This window comes from Chaetodon auriga, chromosome 15, assembly GCF_051107435.1.
Source record: "Chaetodon auriga isolate fChaAug3 chromosome 15, fChaAug3.hap1, whole genome shotgun sequence".
Taxonomy (NCBI): Eukaryota; Metazoa; Chordata; class Actinopteri; order Chaetodontiformes; family Chaetodontidae; genus Chaetodon; species Chaetodon auriga.
The window spans coordinates 18,807,872-18,821,779 of NC_135088.1; the positions used below are offsets into that span (position 1 = coordinate 18,807,872).

Genomic DNA, 13,908 nt, shown 5'->3' on the forward strand with positions numbered 1-13,908 from the left:
CAACTAATGAACTCCACATGCCTGTTTCACAACAACGTAGCCTAGCGGATAACACAGGGAGTAAGTAAATTCAACACATGGCATGCCTCCAGACAAAAGGCTGCCGGTTTTCCTTTGGAGTCAGTCACACTAACTTGGCTAATTTGTCTCTGTGAATGGAGGAGTGGCAGGTTTGACATTTGTGCACCCTGTGGATGGGCACCTCAGGCCCAGTTACATACCTGTGGCAAACTACTTCAAGGTAAAGCAGCAGCCACATGCCATTCATTTAACAACCTAACTGAGAATAGGGCTGCAACGAATGATTATTGCCATTATCGATTAATCTACTGACTATTTTCACCAGGAATCAATCAATTATATAGTCTATGATCTCTTCAAAATGTTTCTTTTGTTCACACAACAGTCCAAAACCCCCAAACTCTTCATTTACATTACAAAGAACAGCAGGAAGTTCTTACATTGAAGAAGCTGGAACGAGAATGTTTGGTACTTTTGCCTGAAACGGTTAATCAAGTATCAAAATAGTTAATCAATTAGTCGATTCAACTAATTGCTGCAGCTCTAGCTGGCAGAAAGTCACATTCCCTGTAACGCATGCTCACATTTTTGTGTCAGTTCAACTGGGACTGAAGAGAAAATGTGTATGTTAGCATAAATGGCTCCACATGAGTGTGAGTAATTCCCTCAGGCACTGCAGATTTTGCAGTATTAAGTGATTGCATGAGAAATAAAGAGGAGCTGGAGAGAGGCTGGGTTTCAGCCCAGAAAGTCCTTTCTGAGCTTCTCTTTGACAAACAAATTAACCTCAAGTGGCAACATGGGAGTGTGTTACCACCTGACATCCCCGGTGCTCCAAGCATCCTCCCCGTCCTTGCCCCTGGCCTCATGACACAAGGCCTAATAAAAGCAAACTTCTCCCTCTGCCACATCAAAGCAGGGTTGACCTGCTGTGGCCCTGGTCCTTCGCCAGCTTCCCTGTATCACTTTCAAACACAGCCACACAGGGCAATTTAATAAGAGATGGACAGCTAATGTCTCCCACCCAGTCATTCAGCAAACCAGCCAGTCAGCCTGGTGTGCTGTGAAACCAGACCTCTGCTTTGTATCACAAAGCCAGACAGTGAATAAGCTGCATAACAAGCCTGGCTCAAACAAAGGGGGCCATTAAAGAAAAAAAAAAAAAGAAAAACTAAATAATAACTGCTGTAAATAAAATGCTGTCTGTTGGCAAATCATGTCAGCAGTAGAAGATCCAGGCTCAATATGTAGGGATCAGTGAAGCAATCATTTCCTCATAAACGCCCCAATAAAAGAAACATCAGAGCAGGAGTGAGCTGATAAAGCAGATATGAATGACAGGGTTAAGGATTCCTAATTAGATTCCAAAGCAGAACTTATGTAGCATGAAAGAGTTCTGTTGCCTACGTGCCTTTCCCAGCTTCCGAACTTGACACTGAAAGATCAGCCTCACAGGAGTACACAGTTTAATGCGGTGTGCAGAAATCAACCAAACTGGGCTGGGGAGGCTCTGCTTGCGGTGGGTTCTATTTTATCAACTGTGACATGTTTACCACTTCTTCAGGTTTGAAACAATGGTCTATTATCGCTATCACATGGAGCTGGACTACTCATGTGACACCAGTATATTGTTTTGTAGTCGACCTGATAACTCATCTTTAATGTGGACGTAGTCAGCCACACATGGGATGCATTAGACAGGACTTTGAATGAAAGCTGAAATTTCATCTTGTAAAAATACTGACGCTCTACCAAGCTGTTAAAAGCAGAGCATGTTGGCTTTAGTAAAAATAAGGAAAAGAAGGGTTTTCTTCAAGATGACCTGACATCAAAGGCCATCATGAGGGATACTACAGTGAAGAATCTGTCTATTTCTATGTGCATGGGCTACATTTAGTCTTAATCTCATCTTCCACAAGTGCCATATAAATGCTTATTTTGAGGCAGCCATTTTTATGATGACACAAAAAAATCCGGTGTCTTAAAGAATATGTTCTACTCTTGAACACCACAAAAGGCCTCTCTCCGTGCATCACTGCACCATTTTGATAAAAAACAAATCGGGAAATATTATTGCCAGGGAGCTGACGTAGATAAACAATATTTCTCTTCCAAACACATGTGCCTTCTATCAGTAGTCTAATTAAACTTTCTGCAAGAGTGAGCATGCAGTTCTACATGTGATGGCAGCGCATGGCTAAGATTCATGAAACCGAAATCTCCGACAGCTTAGATCACGACGTGTGGCTTTGATAAAACGGATTACGGGCGGGTGTTATGTGAGTTGAAAGGTAGGAATATGCATTGAGATGACTGCATGGCAAATATTCTACATGTGAAAAAGATTATATGTGTCATGCACATTCAAATCTGCCTCTCTCTGGTGCATACAGTATACTGTATACAGTGTGCATGTTTAGGTTTAGAAACAAAGCATCTCTTATTTTAGTTACAGTATCACAAGTGATTTTCAATGACTTTACAAGCTGAGTTAGTCTATAAACGGGAAAGTACAATATGTTCAACTTGTGGGATATATCAGCAGTATAAACACTTTCTTGGAGCTTCACTGTAAACTTTCTGCCATGTCTTAGAAGTGTGTAACAAGTCACAATAATGACAATTGTGAGGATCAAATGTGTGTGTGTGTGAGTTTGATCTTGACAGTTATTATAGTAATACACATGACATGTATTTTCCTCCCCCCCCCCCCCCAAATAAATACCCTCCCCCACTTTTTTTGGGGTGGAGGATGGGGGGTGGGGTGGTGTTCCTTATCCAAATCAGGGCTCTAAGGATCGAGGCTGTGCTGTACAGACTGTAAGTCTCTGTGAGGCAAATTTTTTGATTTGTGATATTGGATTACATAAATAAATTGACTTCACTTGACTTGACGCAGTAAGTACAGTATCCAGTGACGGTTTGGCATTACTTAACAATGTACACTGAGCTAACAATGTATAACACAGTACCAACCCTGAATAATGGCTTCCGTTTTGGATTCAGTACGCACATATCATTTTTTAGAAACATTTTCAAAACATGACAGGCCGCTTCGTCTATCCCTTTGGTGGTTTCAGACAACACTTATTTTCACTTGCTGTCTAAAATGTTTTCTTATCGAGTTTATTTTCTTTCTCTTGGACTCCGGTGGGAAGATGGCAGACTTGGATATTGGCTCACAGCTTGTGGTCTCATATTAGAACTACAACCTGCCAAAGTGCAGCGGTTTGAAGTCAGCCACCTGCTAGTGCTAATTGGCCAGCGTTATTCAGTAGAGAGGCCCTTCATTCCCACCTGGACGAGGAAGAAAACAGGGAATGGAATGCAAATTGTTAAAAGTCGGCGCTAAATGTCTGAGGGGTGAATGGAGGGAGGAACCCAGGTCAACACATTAGGTGCACTTTAATAAGCATGGATAGGTCAAGAGTTCAAACCTCTCCTGGGGTGTTTGGGTTTAAGGGAAATGGAGAGAGAGAGAAGCCAATTTAGAGCATTAATTCAACTTGTGTGCCAAATATCACCCGCACTCACAGATACATTTCATGTTGTGGCTATCTGCTCCCCCAAAGGCACTTAAAAGGTTGTATCTGAAACATTTGATGCAGCTAGATATCGCACTAGGGCACCAGCATCTCAGATCAAAACAAATGTGTGCATTGTTTACTCAATATAGTTGGGGGGGGGGGGGGGGTAAAGCGAGGAAAGAAAGTAGTATCTGAGCACATTGCTCACAAAACTGTTTGACTGAAATATGAGAAAGTTTGCGACCCGTCCGCCATGTTGAAAAACAGATGAGGAGAGGACAGGAACAGGCTAGCATACACTAACACGCACGGTCACATGCACTAATGCGCATGTGTGGCTGGACCAGCCATCAAAACAAAGAACAGAGACGCTCGGATTACAACACACACAGAGTGAGCGTGGCTTCATTCTCTGCTCAGGACACCACTGCTTCACTATATCTTTACATAGCAAATCCTTGTTTGCTGACATCTAGTCGGGCTGCATATTGTATATTACACCTTTTAAGGATGTCTGGTGTTATTCTTTTCTTATTGTCAACAAATCCCATGAAAAGACTAAAACCAACAATGAAATGCTCCTAAAACAAGTTGTTGCCTGTGTAACCAAAGTCTGACGAATCTTATTTCTCCCAAAACTATTAACACTCTCGAGTCCACAGCTATGCTAGCAACTCTGAAGCTGTGTTGAGCACAGTAGCACTTTGAGCTAAATGCTAATGTCAGCATGTTAACGTGCTTACAATGACAACACCAAAATGCTCATGATAAGCAGGTCCAATATTTAGCATGTTCATCATGTTATCTGAGATGCTAACATTTGCTAATTGGCACTGATGAGAATGTATTTAGTTCTGCAGACATTTGGTCATAAAGCAAGAGGATCATCAACGTCATTCTGGGGACCATGAATGTCTACAAAATTACATGGCTATCCACGCATAAGTCGTTTTTTCAGTATGGACCGATGGCAGATCAACTCACCAACACCCAACCAACCATGCAGCTAGCATGGCTGAAAACACACCGTCAAAACTCGTAATAGTTTTAAATCAATCCCACTGCTGTAAAAATACTCAACAACACAAAATTACCCCCCAATAAATGCATTGATTACTTCTGTTTGAAAAACGTCTACTAAAAACTAAAGTGTCCAGCCCTTTCACGAAAGTATTTCATCTTTTTTTTTTAAATTAAACTATATATTTGTGGCCCATTTTAAAGATTTACATCTTTAGTAGGAACTCTGGGTTTTCATTATTGCCAGCCTTTAAAGTGGCTCCACGGGTTAGTGAATGCATGTGTATCTGTGTGTGCACAAGGGGTTCCTATACATGACATAACCCAGGCAGTAACTTAATGCAAAAAGCAGCTTCAGAATGAGATGAGTGAGATGAATTTGTCATTGTTAGGGTTAGGGCTATTAATTCAGACATGATGAGCAAACGTTTGAGCACTCTGTGTGTTTATATATTACCTGGGCAATGTTCTTGTTGAGTAAGTAGACACCATATTCAAAATGAAAGCGCTCTCCTCTGGAGTATAAAGGGAATCTGTGAAAGACAGGAGAAAAAGATAAACATGGCGTTACAAAGGAACAGGTGATTTATTCCCCTTGATCCATTAACAACAGAGCCTGGAAACAAAGGTGCTAAGACCCTCCAAACACATACTCGCACGCCAAAAAAACACAGTCAAGCTTACAAGAGCATTATATCCATACTGTATACTGCAATATACTGTAGGTCTATCCATGTGAAAATGTCAATAAAGGATGGAGGGATTAAAAGGGGATTCGTTTCTCATTAAATTTACTTTACGGGATTCAGACAACTGTTGCTCTTTGGCTCTGCAACAGGCACTGAATTCTTCCCATGATTGAAAATGGCCATTCATGCAGCCAGCAGTGTTTATAGTCAGTAACACTTGCAGATGCTTGAAGAGGCTGGCTCTGGATGTATGATCCCATCCCACAGATGGCACCTCTGTACCTTGTTAAACTGAAATATCAAACATGAGCGGAGGCGTCCAAACAGCCTGTCCATCCACCTCTGAGCAGGAACAAAGAGAACTTTTCCTTTCAGCATGGTGGGAAAGTCCCATCGGTGCCAGTCAGATGTCTTAGTTAGGACTACACAGGCAGTGCTCATGAAGGATGGGGAAGATATCCATGGGTGTTGGGGTAGAGAGGGGAAAATGCTGACATCCAGAGTGGGAAAATTCTGTTTGCTACCGGGGACTTAAGGCCGGACTCATCCCTTCCTGTCATTATGTGCTTATGTCTGCTGATCTCCCACTGAGGAGGATATGGTATTTTGGGAAACTAGCTCCATGAACTGAGCAGGGCTTTGGTCTGAAAAACACACACATACACACATCGCTTCAACACACTTGTGATGACCTTTGTTATCTACATTCATATCTTAGCCTTATCCAAACCATCTAAACATCTCTAAATGCTTCACCTTCACCTTCAGAGTAACCTAAACCTAATCCATCTTAACCTCTCACCCACACCCTGAAACAGTGCTCTCCAGAGGTGGGAGGGAACATGTCTTCATTTTAGAGGACTTCCACTGCATGAAATTGACATCTGGTATTTGTAATAACTAAAATCCAACAACATACACAAGATGTTACAAAGCAAAGTACTGTCAAAGGCAAACATGAACACAGACATGGCATCCATACAGGTTACACATCAACAGCTATTAGTTTTTTACTGCAAAGGTTGTTGCTTTCATAGTTACTTATAGTGATTGCATCTTGGCTACTTTATCATAAAGACCCTATAGAAAAGCTGTGAGAGAAAGAAAGACAATAAATTAAAAGTCATCTGTTATTGTTTGACAGCGCTGCCACAAGCAGCAGATCCATCTTGATGTGAATGTCATGTACAGTATGTGCACACATGTGTTGAATGCTTTGCAATGGTGAGTACGTGCATCCAGCCTCCTCTGAGTCTGAGTGTGTGTGTGTACCCCCTGGGGACTGGGTCATGGTCTTTTGTTAATCCTGTGTGAGAGCAGATATGGGGCTCTTCAGCCCCTCTTACTATGACCTATAGGTGCCTGAGGCAATGGGAGGATACAGCAGACTTCCTCAGCGATGGCACTTCACTGGACTTTTCTGTCAACTGAGATCATGCTTACAACTTGTGGCATTTTGAAGGTCAGATTTTACTCAGATCGTGCTGCTCTAAAGGGACAAATCTTTGATGACAACCACGTTTCAGCAGTTCATCTGTAAAAGCATTTGCTCTTGATAACATGAACTTGCCCAAGGATTTTCAACATAAGGTCCTTATTTCTTTTATTTGGCTTGAATCCATTTCTTGCAAGTTTGTTTTCTCCTTCTCATATCCGAGCCTGTCTGAAGCTCTCAGACAACATTCTGACTTAGTGCTAACTGTAAACACCTCCTCACTCACACATTGTACTGCAACTCTAGGAAGTTAAAGAAGTAAACCCTTAACAGATGGAGATCATTGTAGCCCTAGAATGAATTCTAACAGCATGTTGCTACAAAGGCTGGCAAGTTTAAGTGACATGCTATAGCCTGAGGGCCACACAGCCAGCCACATTTTGGTCCTCCATATCCCCGACATGCAGCCAGGGCCCCAAGGAGAGAGCGACATGCCAGAGGTCATATCTCAGCAATAGGAAATAACTAACAGAGAGAGGAAGAACAACAAAACAGGCATTCCCCTCGCACCGCTGGCATTTCCAATATCACTTCCCCACGAACAGATAGGATTTGTTTGCTGATGAACACGCATGAGAAGGAAAACAGAACCACTTCCAACACACACACACGCAAACACATGAACACACACGGGCTCCGTCACAGCAAAGTGATTAATGACTGCTGTCCACTGTGTCTGAAATCACACTGGAGAGACTCCGGTTCACCAAACACCAGGAATTCCTCCCGGGGACGTCCAGTAAAGTCAAATATATTATTACACACCAGCAGGGAGGCTGGAGGGAGGAAGTCTAAGGAAGGAGGGAAGGGAGGAGGCACCAAAGAGTATGTGATTCAGTTAGCACGTTTTATTATTTTATATATTATCTAATCTGAGCAGATTTGTCCCACTGAGATTAAAACGTTTTTCAAAGGTGACCCGAGCAAGAAAACCCTCAAAGCAAGCATAAAAGATGAAGACCAGGCATACAACAATGCAAAGTCACATAAAGCACTCACAAAGAATTCATTTTGTTGTCCAAAAAAAAGTCACTAACTCAACTCTGACCTTGGGGACAGTTAGCCACTGCTATCATTTTTACTACAACAGCAGAAATGTAAGCGGTGTGTGTCTGGGAGAGACATGAGGAACGGCACAATACGAGGAGGCTGGACGCCATTTTTAATTACTCAGCCAGCAACAGCAGCATAAACTGACGCAGTCCACTACACCAAACAGGATGAAATAAATTACAATCCTGGAGGAATATGCAGGCCAAAATCAGTACCCTGTCTGTCCATCACGATGGAGGGTCCAGAATAAACAGACACAAAGCAGAAAGATTCACACACGGGCTGGAGAAGTACTCTCTGTGGCACTAATTGTGCTTTCCCACTGACTCTTAACTATTTGTTTCTGTCTTGTTTCAAATGAGGTCATGCTTACTTCACCTCTGGTGCCTCATGCACAATGCCGTTGGTGCTTTTGTTTAATTTTGTTGTACATATAAATCAAATCAAATCATCTCTATCTCAGCAGTCCTCCTCAGATTTCTTCACTTTCCTTAATCAAGCCGTTTCTTCCGTCAGCACATCCCTCTCCTGCTCCCCTCAGTGGCAGCTCTGTTGAAGGGTCATGTCCGCGAAACTAACACAGCAAACTGAATATGACAGGCACCATAATCAACACACCCACTCGTTTTAGTGTCCATCTAAAAGACTGATTACTGAAACATGAAATCTGCTTTCATTTAGCTAATATTCAACTTTGTGTGCACTGGACAAAAAGATGAAAAAGGAATGACAGTGAGTTGAGAGCTGAAGTAAATCTGTCACTTTTTTTCCCCCCGTCTTTTAAAAAATTGGCCTTCAGAGCAATCTCACCACAGGACAGCTAACGTGCAAGTGCTGGCTCTGTGTAGACACAAAAATATGTAATCAAGTATGGAGCCATGACACTGTAAAAAGACAAAAGCTGCATCTCACAGGAAAGTCCCCTGTCTTTATGAGATGCTGCTGGCCTGCCAGCTCTTTAACTGCAGGGTCTAGACACAGACAATCTTGTTAAAAGGAGGAAACAACCATAAACATATAGCTACAATGATTAGACGGAGTAATAAGAAGTTCTTTGCTCGTTCTTCCTGTCCATTTCTTTTTTTAAAACCTGCACTTTCTTTTATTCCCGTTGAGGGATCTCTTAATGGCTGGCTGAGTTATAATTGTTTCATCTTTGAGCGATCCGCCACCACCACTGTCTGTCTGCACTGCACTCGGGGGCCTCCTAGCAGGTGTTAGCAGCACATGACGTCTTTTATAGGCTCTGGTTAAATGGTTATTTGTGCAAAGAGAAAAGGTGAGCTTACTGCGACCCAAACACTACATTTAAAGCTTTGTTTATGCAATTGTCTTTGTACATGCAGCCTGTTTAAAACTGACATTGGTTTCTGGAGTTTTACAACAATGACAGAGCCAAAAAATGGAGGGCGCAGAGTCCATTTGAGCTCTGTTTTTTGAGCTAAAATGACCACCGTCTCTGCAGGCAGCCCAGTTAAAAGCCGTCTATTAGAGAACCAAGGCCAAAAGGTCAGCGGGCACCTCTTGTACAAACTATAGAGTATGTATATTTCAGCATGTTAATAGTATATTGGACACCTCTGGGTCCCCTCTTGGGTGCACTGTATTAAATGTAGGAGTGTAAAGGAGGACACAGCTATGCAGGTGGGTGGTCGCCCTCAGCTTTACTGTGGTTCATGAGAATACAGTGGGAAGACTCCTAGTGACTGCCTGACCTGCTGTAATGTATACACAGGCTGAGGTCTCCACATGTGTTGGCTTGCCTGTTTAGACATTCTAATTAATACTCCAAACGTGCAAAACAACAGTTCTGGCTCACATGATGAGGCTTGGCCAGTATTTACACCCCTGTTTTAATGGGGAAGGGGGGGGAGGGTTGCTAGTGAATTTCACAATGTCTAATGTGCAATTTCAAACGGCATGGGACCATAAATCATCTGGGCTTGCTTTTTGAAAAAACACCTGCCTTGCAACTGTCAAGGCTCTAATGGCAGTGCTTACTATATAAATCACTTTGAGCTGTAATTTTCAATATCTTAGAAATGATTACACTGAGCATCTGTCAGTGAATGCTATTTTAATGACCGCTGCTGCACTTAAGACCCCAGTATAACCGTTTCGCCATCTTGGTCTATGCCGTTAAAGCATCTCCTGAGTGATGTGGCGGTTCCTTGCTCTGTCATACTGGGTTTTCATCACAGCTCTTAAGAATATCCAGGGGTCCAGGGACTCCAGCTCCAAACCTCCATGCTTTTTTTTCCCTTTTCTTTCCCTTTGTTTTCTTCCATTGTTCTAATCACAAGCAGAGATGGAGACGGCTCCATCTTACCACCACCTTATATAGTATTCACTAGCCAAAAACTTAAGACAAAGCACACAATCACTCCATCCATCTTAAAAAATGACATGCTATCTGACCTTAAATCAAATGATTATAACACTCCTCAGGTCAACACCAATTTCCATGATCATAGCAGTACTAACAAGGCTAAGAGTCCGCAGCCATGCCAGCTGCTCTGTAAGGCTGCATTTAGGCACAGTGGTACATTGAGATAAATAGTATCATAGGCTGCTGGTGATAATGATACAAACATGCTGATGTTAAGTAGGTGTAATATTTGTCATATTCACCATTTTAGTTGTGCATGTTTGCATGCAAATATTTGCTATTTAGCACTCATTAGTTTTGCAGGTATTTGGTCATAAACCATTGTATTGGACAAATAAATCCTTTGACCTGATAATGGCCCTGGATGAAAAGGCAGGGGAAGGCCAAAGTTATTACCATTCATCCTGAGGGGGACATGAAGACGTGTACAAAATTTGATGGCGATCCATCCAATAGCTTTTGAGACATTTCACTTCAAATGTGCCAACCTCATGGTGGCGATACAGGAAAAGACCAATTATGAATCAACTACTGGATATCTGTAACAAATTTCATGGAAATCTATCCAATAATTGCTGGGACCTTTCACAAAAAATAACACAAATGCAAACCTCAAAGTGGCACAACAGGAAAGTCAGGGGCTCACTGAAGTGTGCAGGATTCATCCTCTGGGCACCATTAATGTCTGTGCAGCATTCTGTGCCAATCCATCCAATAGTTGCGGAGACATCTGGACAAAGTGGTGGGCAGACTGACAGACAGACTGACAGAATGTAAAGACTACAACAAGTGCATTCATTCCCCCCCCCTCTGATCTGTGAACATGAAAGAAACACTACTAGATGTTCTCAGCCATCCCATTCAACCCACAGCGTCCTTCAGAAAGCCATTCAGCACAGATGGTTCTTGTTAGCTTTTTTAATGAAGTATGGATAACGACCGCTCGAATATTCTGCACAACAGCAGGGCATCAAGATGAAGGCGTGCTATGCAACTAACCTGTCAACCTGGAAGAGGCTATATGACTTCTTCAGAGCTTTAATAAACATACCATTCCTGCCATTGTCCTTGAGTGATTTTGCAGAAAACCTCAAAAGACAAGTAAACATTCTATCAAGTCCCAGGGTGCCTTTGTAGTTGACATACAGACCTAAATAATGAGCTATTTTTTTAGGGGAATCTGATTCAAGCTCTCTGGGATGGGAGTTAAGCACCTCCTTCTATGAAGAACACAATATTGTAAGTCTGCAACTGAACCACGAGCAAACATGCAAACGTCACACTGCCTAAATAACAAGATGTGTTCTACAATGTGCAGTCTCTTATAGAACCCAGTAGATCATCATAAGATTATCATTTCTATTCATTATATTTATTATATGATATTTACAATACTCATTTTAATATGACAACACAGAAGATCTTGAATTTCAGTTGAAGCTGAAATTGGTTACTTTTATAATTGTGTACACTGCTATTACATTCATCTGTACTGTAGAATGTTAATCAGGGGCCAAAAATGAAATTGCTTTTGAAACCAAACCGTACAATATTAGCTGCATTATTGTTATTATTACTGTTGTTGTTGGGTATTTGAAAAGTACTGTATTAATTTTTTATTCATTTGTGTTATAGATATCTCCTTGGCAAATGAAATCAAATCTAGAGGAAAGATAGAAATTAAACTATTGATGCTTAATCATTGTAAGTTGAAGAAAAAAATTCCAAATTCAACTTTTGTGTATGTACACATCTTCCTATTTTCAATGTCTTCCAGTAAGATGTTTAACCTGCCCTGCAGTGCTTTCCCCAGTCATTACTGAGCAGGATAGGGTAGTTTGGGTGCAGCTGCACATGGTCCACGTTAAGAGACATGAAACTGCTGAAGCCCCGGAACAATAACCCCTTTTCTTGGAGCTCACAGGTTGCTCTCGTCTTAAGCTGGCTTCCCTCTCCTGGCATTCACATCCACTACCTCCACCAACAATTAATTTTGTGCCTGACTCAAGCAGTGATGTGTAAATCCCACTTACATCCATTTTTCCCTTAGACGGCGATAAAGAAAATAAAATAACAGATTTGCCTCAGTTCTCTGGGCGGATGACTATTTGAGGCAGTGCTTGCTTTTTAATGGCTGGGTTCTGGTCTCAATCAGACACTGGACATCTGGATCGCATCTCCCTGGTTCTCCCCCATGCAATCAGAAACACTGGAACTGGGCTCTCTACAGGACAAAATGTGGGCGCAACATGTTGTTAGAGTCCACTGATTTCAGAGAACCTCTCCGACAGGGAGGAGGATGATGTGATCCCGAAAAGGCCAAATCACGCAGACTGCCAAACAGACCAGTCATATTGTACACCTTGCTTTCAAACACTCGCACAGGGACAGTTTCAAACTTTGTAGTACTGGAGGGGAACACTGTTCAGATCACTACATTCCTGAACTGTTTTTTTCTGTGGCAAATATCATGTGAAATAAGGCAGTCATCACTCTACCCCGCAGCTGCAAAGGAATAAAGTGATATTAGCCAAACTCCAAAGGTGAAATATATTCATATTCTTCACACCACGCTATGCCCAGAGCTCTGAGAAATAAACATGAGAGACTTGATGTTGGCTTGTAACAGTGACATTTCAGCTACCAAAATCTGGATCTTTAAGGTTGCATGGAGTCATTTAAAAAACAGAAGAAAGATTCTAACACTGCAAAAGTTACCATTTAAATGACTATTTAAGAGGGGCCTTCAGTGCAACAAGCAACAAAGCAACATCAGGTTCCTATGTGCACGCCATTATAACTGACTGACTGCATGCTAATCCTACCACGCTCTGAGAAACTGATCCCATGCCACCTCACTTATCAGCACCGGCTGCCTCTTTCCGACACTTTAATCACCCCTTTTTTGTTCACTTTTAGAGCTCGGCTAGTTGCTTTCCGTCTCCCAACACATCATTTTGCAGTGTGCCTGCAGCCCGCCGGGACCTCAGGGGTTATAAACATGTGGAGGAGGGGGGGGTGAAAGTTTGCTGGAGAGTTTGGCCTCACTCAGGGACACCTAAGAGCGATGCTTGATTGTTGTGTCTGTTCAACAGCCTCACAGCCTACAAGATTATTTTTGGTTGCTGGATGCTGGTGTAAATATCCTGCATGGTAGGACTGGAAATGAGTAAAAAGACTCCCAGTGAGCCTCTCCAGCTGCTGTCATGACACAGTCACCTACATAGAGAGATGGCCTCTCAATCATTGTGTTGTCTGATAATGTCGTACTTTTTCCTCACATACTTTCTCCCAGCTGTTTGCTCTCTTATGTACGACACGTGGATGTGAACCTGTCAGTGCTTATTTACACATTGCCATATGCCTGATAAGCAGCCACTTGTGTTGGACTGAGAATGCAGAGATGCTGGTGAAAACAGGACTTGTTGACACCAACCGGTTTACACCCACAGTTGGTAAATGTCTGCCATGCTCCTCAGTGAGCAGCTAAACATAGAACATTAAAAGGTGAGAATACAACCAAAAGAATGGTGCGCCTTTCTGGTCTGCAGTCCGGTTATAATGACCTGATTTAACATCGCCATGTGGCCTGCATCTCTTCTCCAGCCAATTTAAATAATTCACTATAATGAGCCTACTTCAGGTTTCAAACGACCCCCAACTTGCTCCTTTACAGCCATCTGAAAAACACAGACTCTCATTTCCCACATACAG

The 13,908-nt window shown here is 42.2% G+C and overlaps 1 protein-coding gene across 2 annotated transcripts in view; it reads right to left on the reverse strand.

The window, feature by feature from the left end:
* Positions 1-13,908, reverse strand: part of uvrag (UV radiation resistance associated gene) — a 79,803-nt gene that overhangs the window by 31,309 nt on the left and 34,586 nt on the right. For both annotated transcript variants that reach the window (XM_076751002.1, XM_076751004.1), the window contains exon 13: positions 5,026-5,101. In XM_076751002.1, the coding sequence (XP_076607117.1) occupies positions 5,026-5,101 (76 nt within the window). The remainder of the gene's footprint in view (positions 1-5,025; positions 5,102-13,908) is intronic.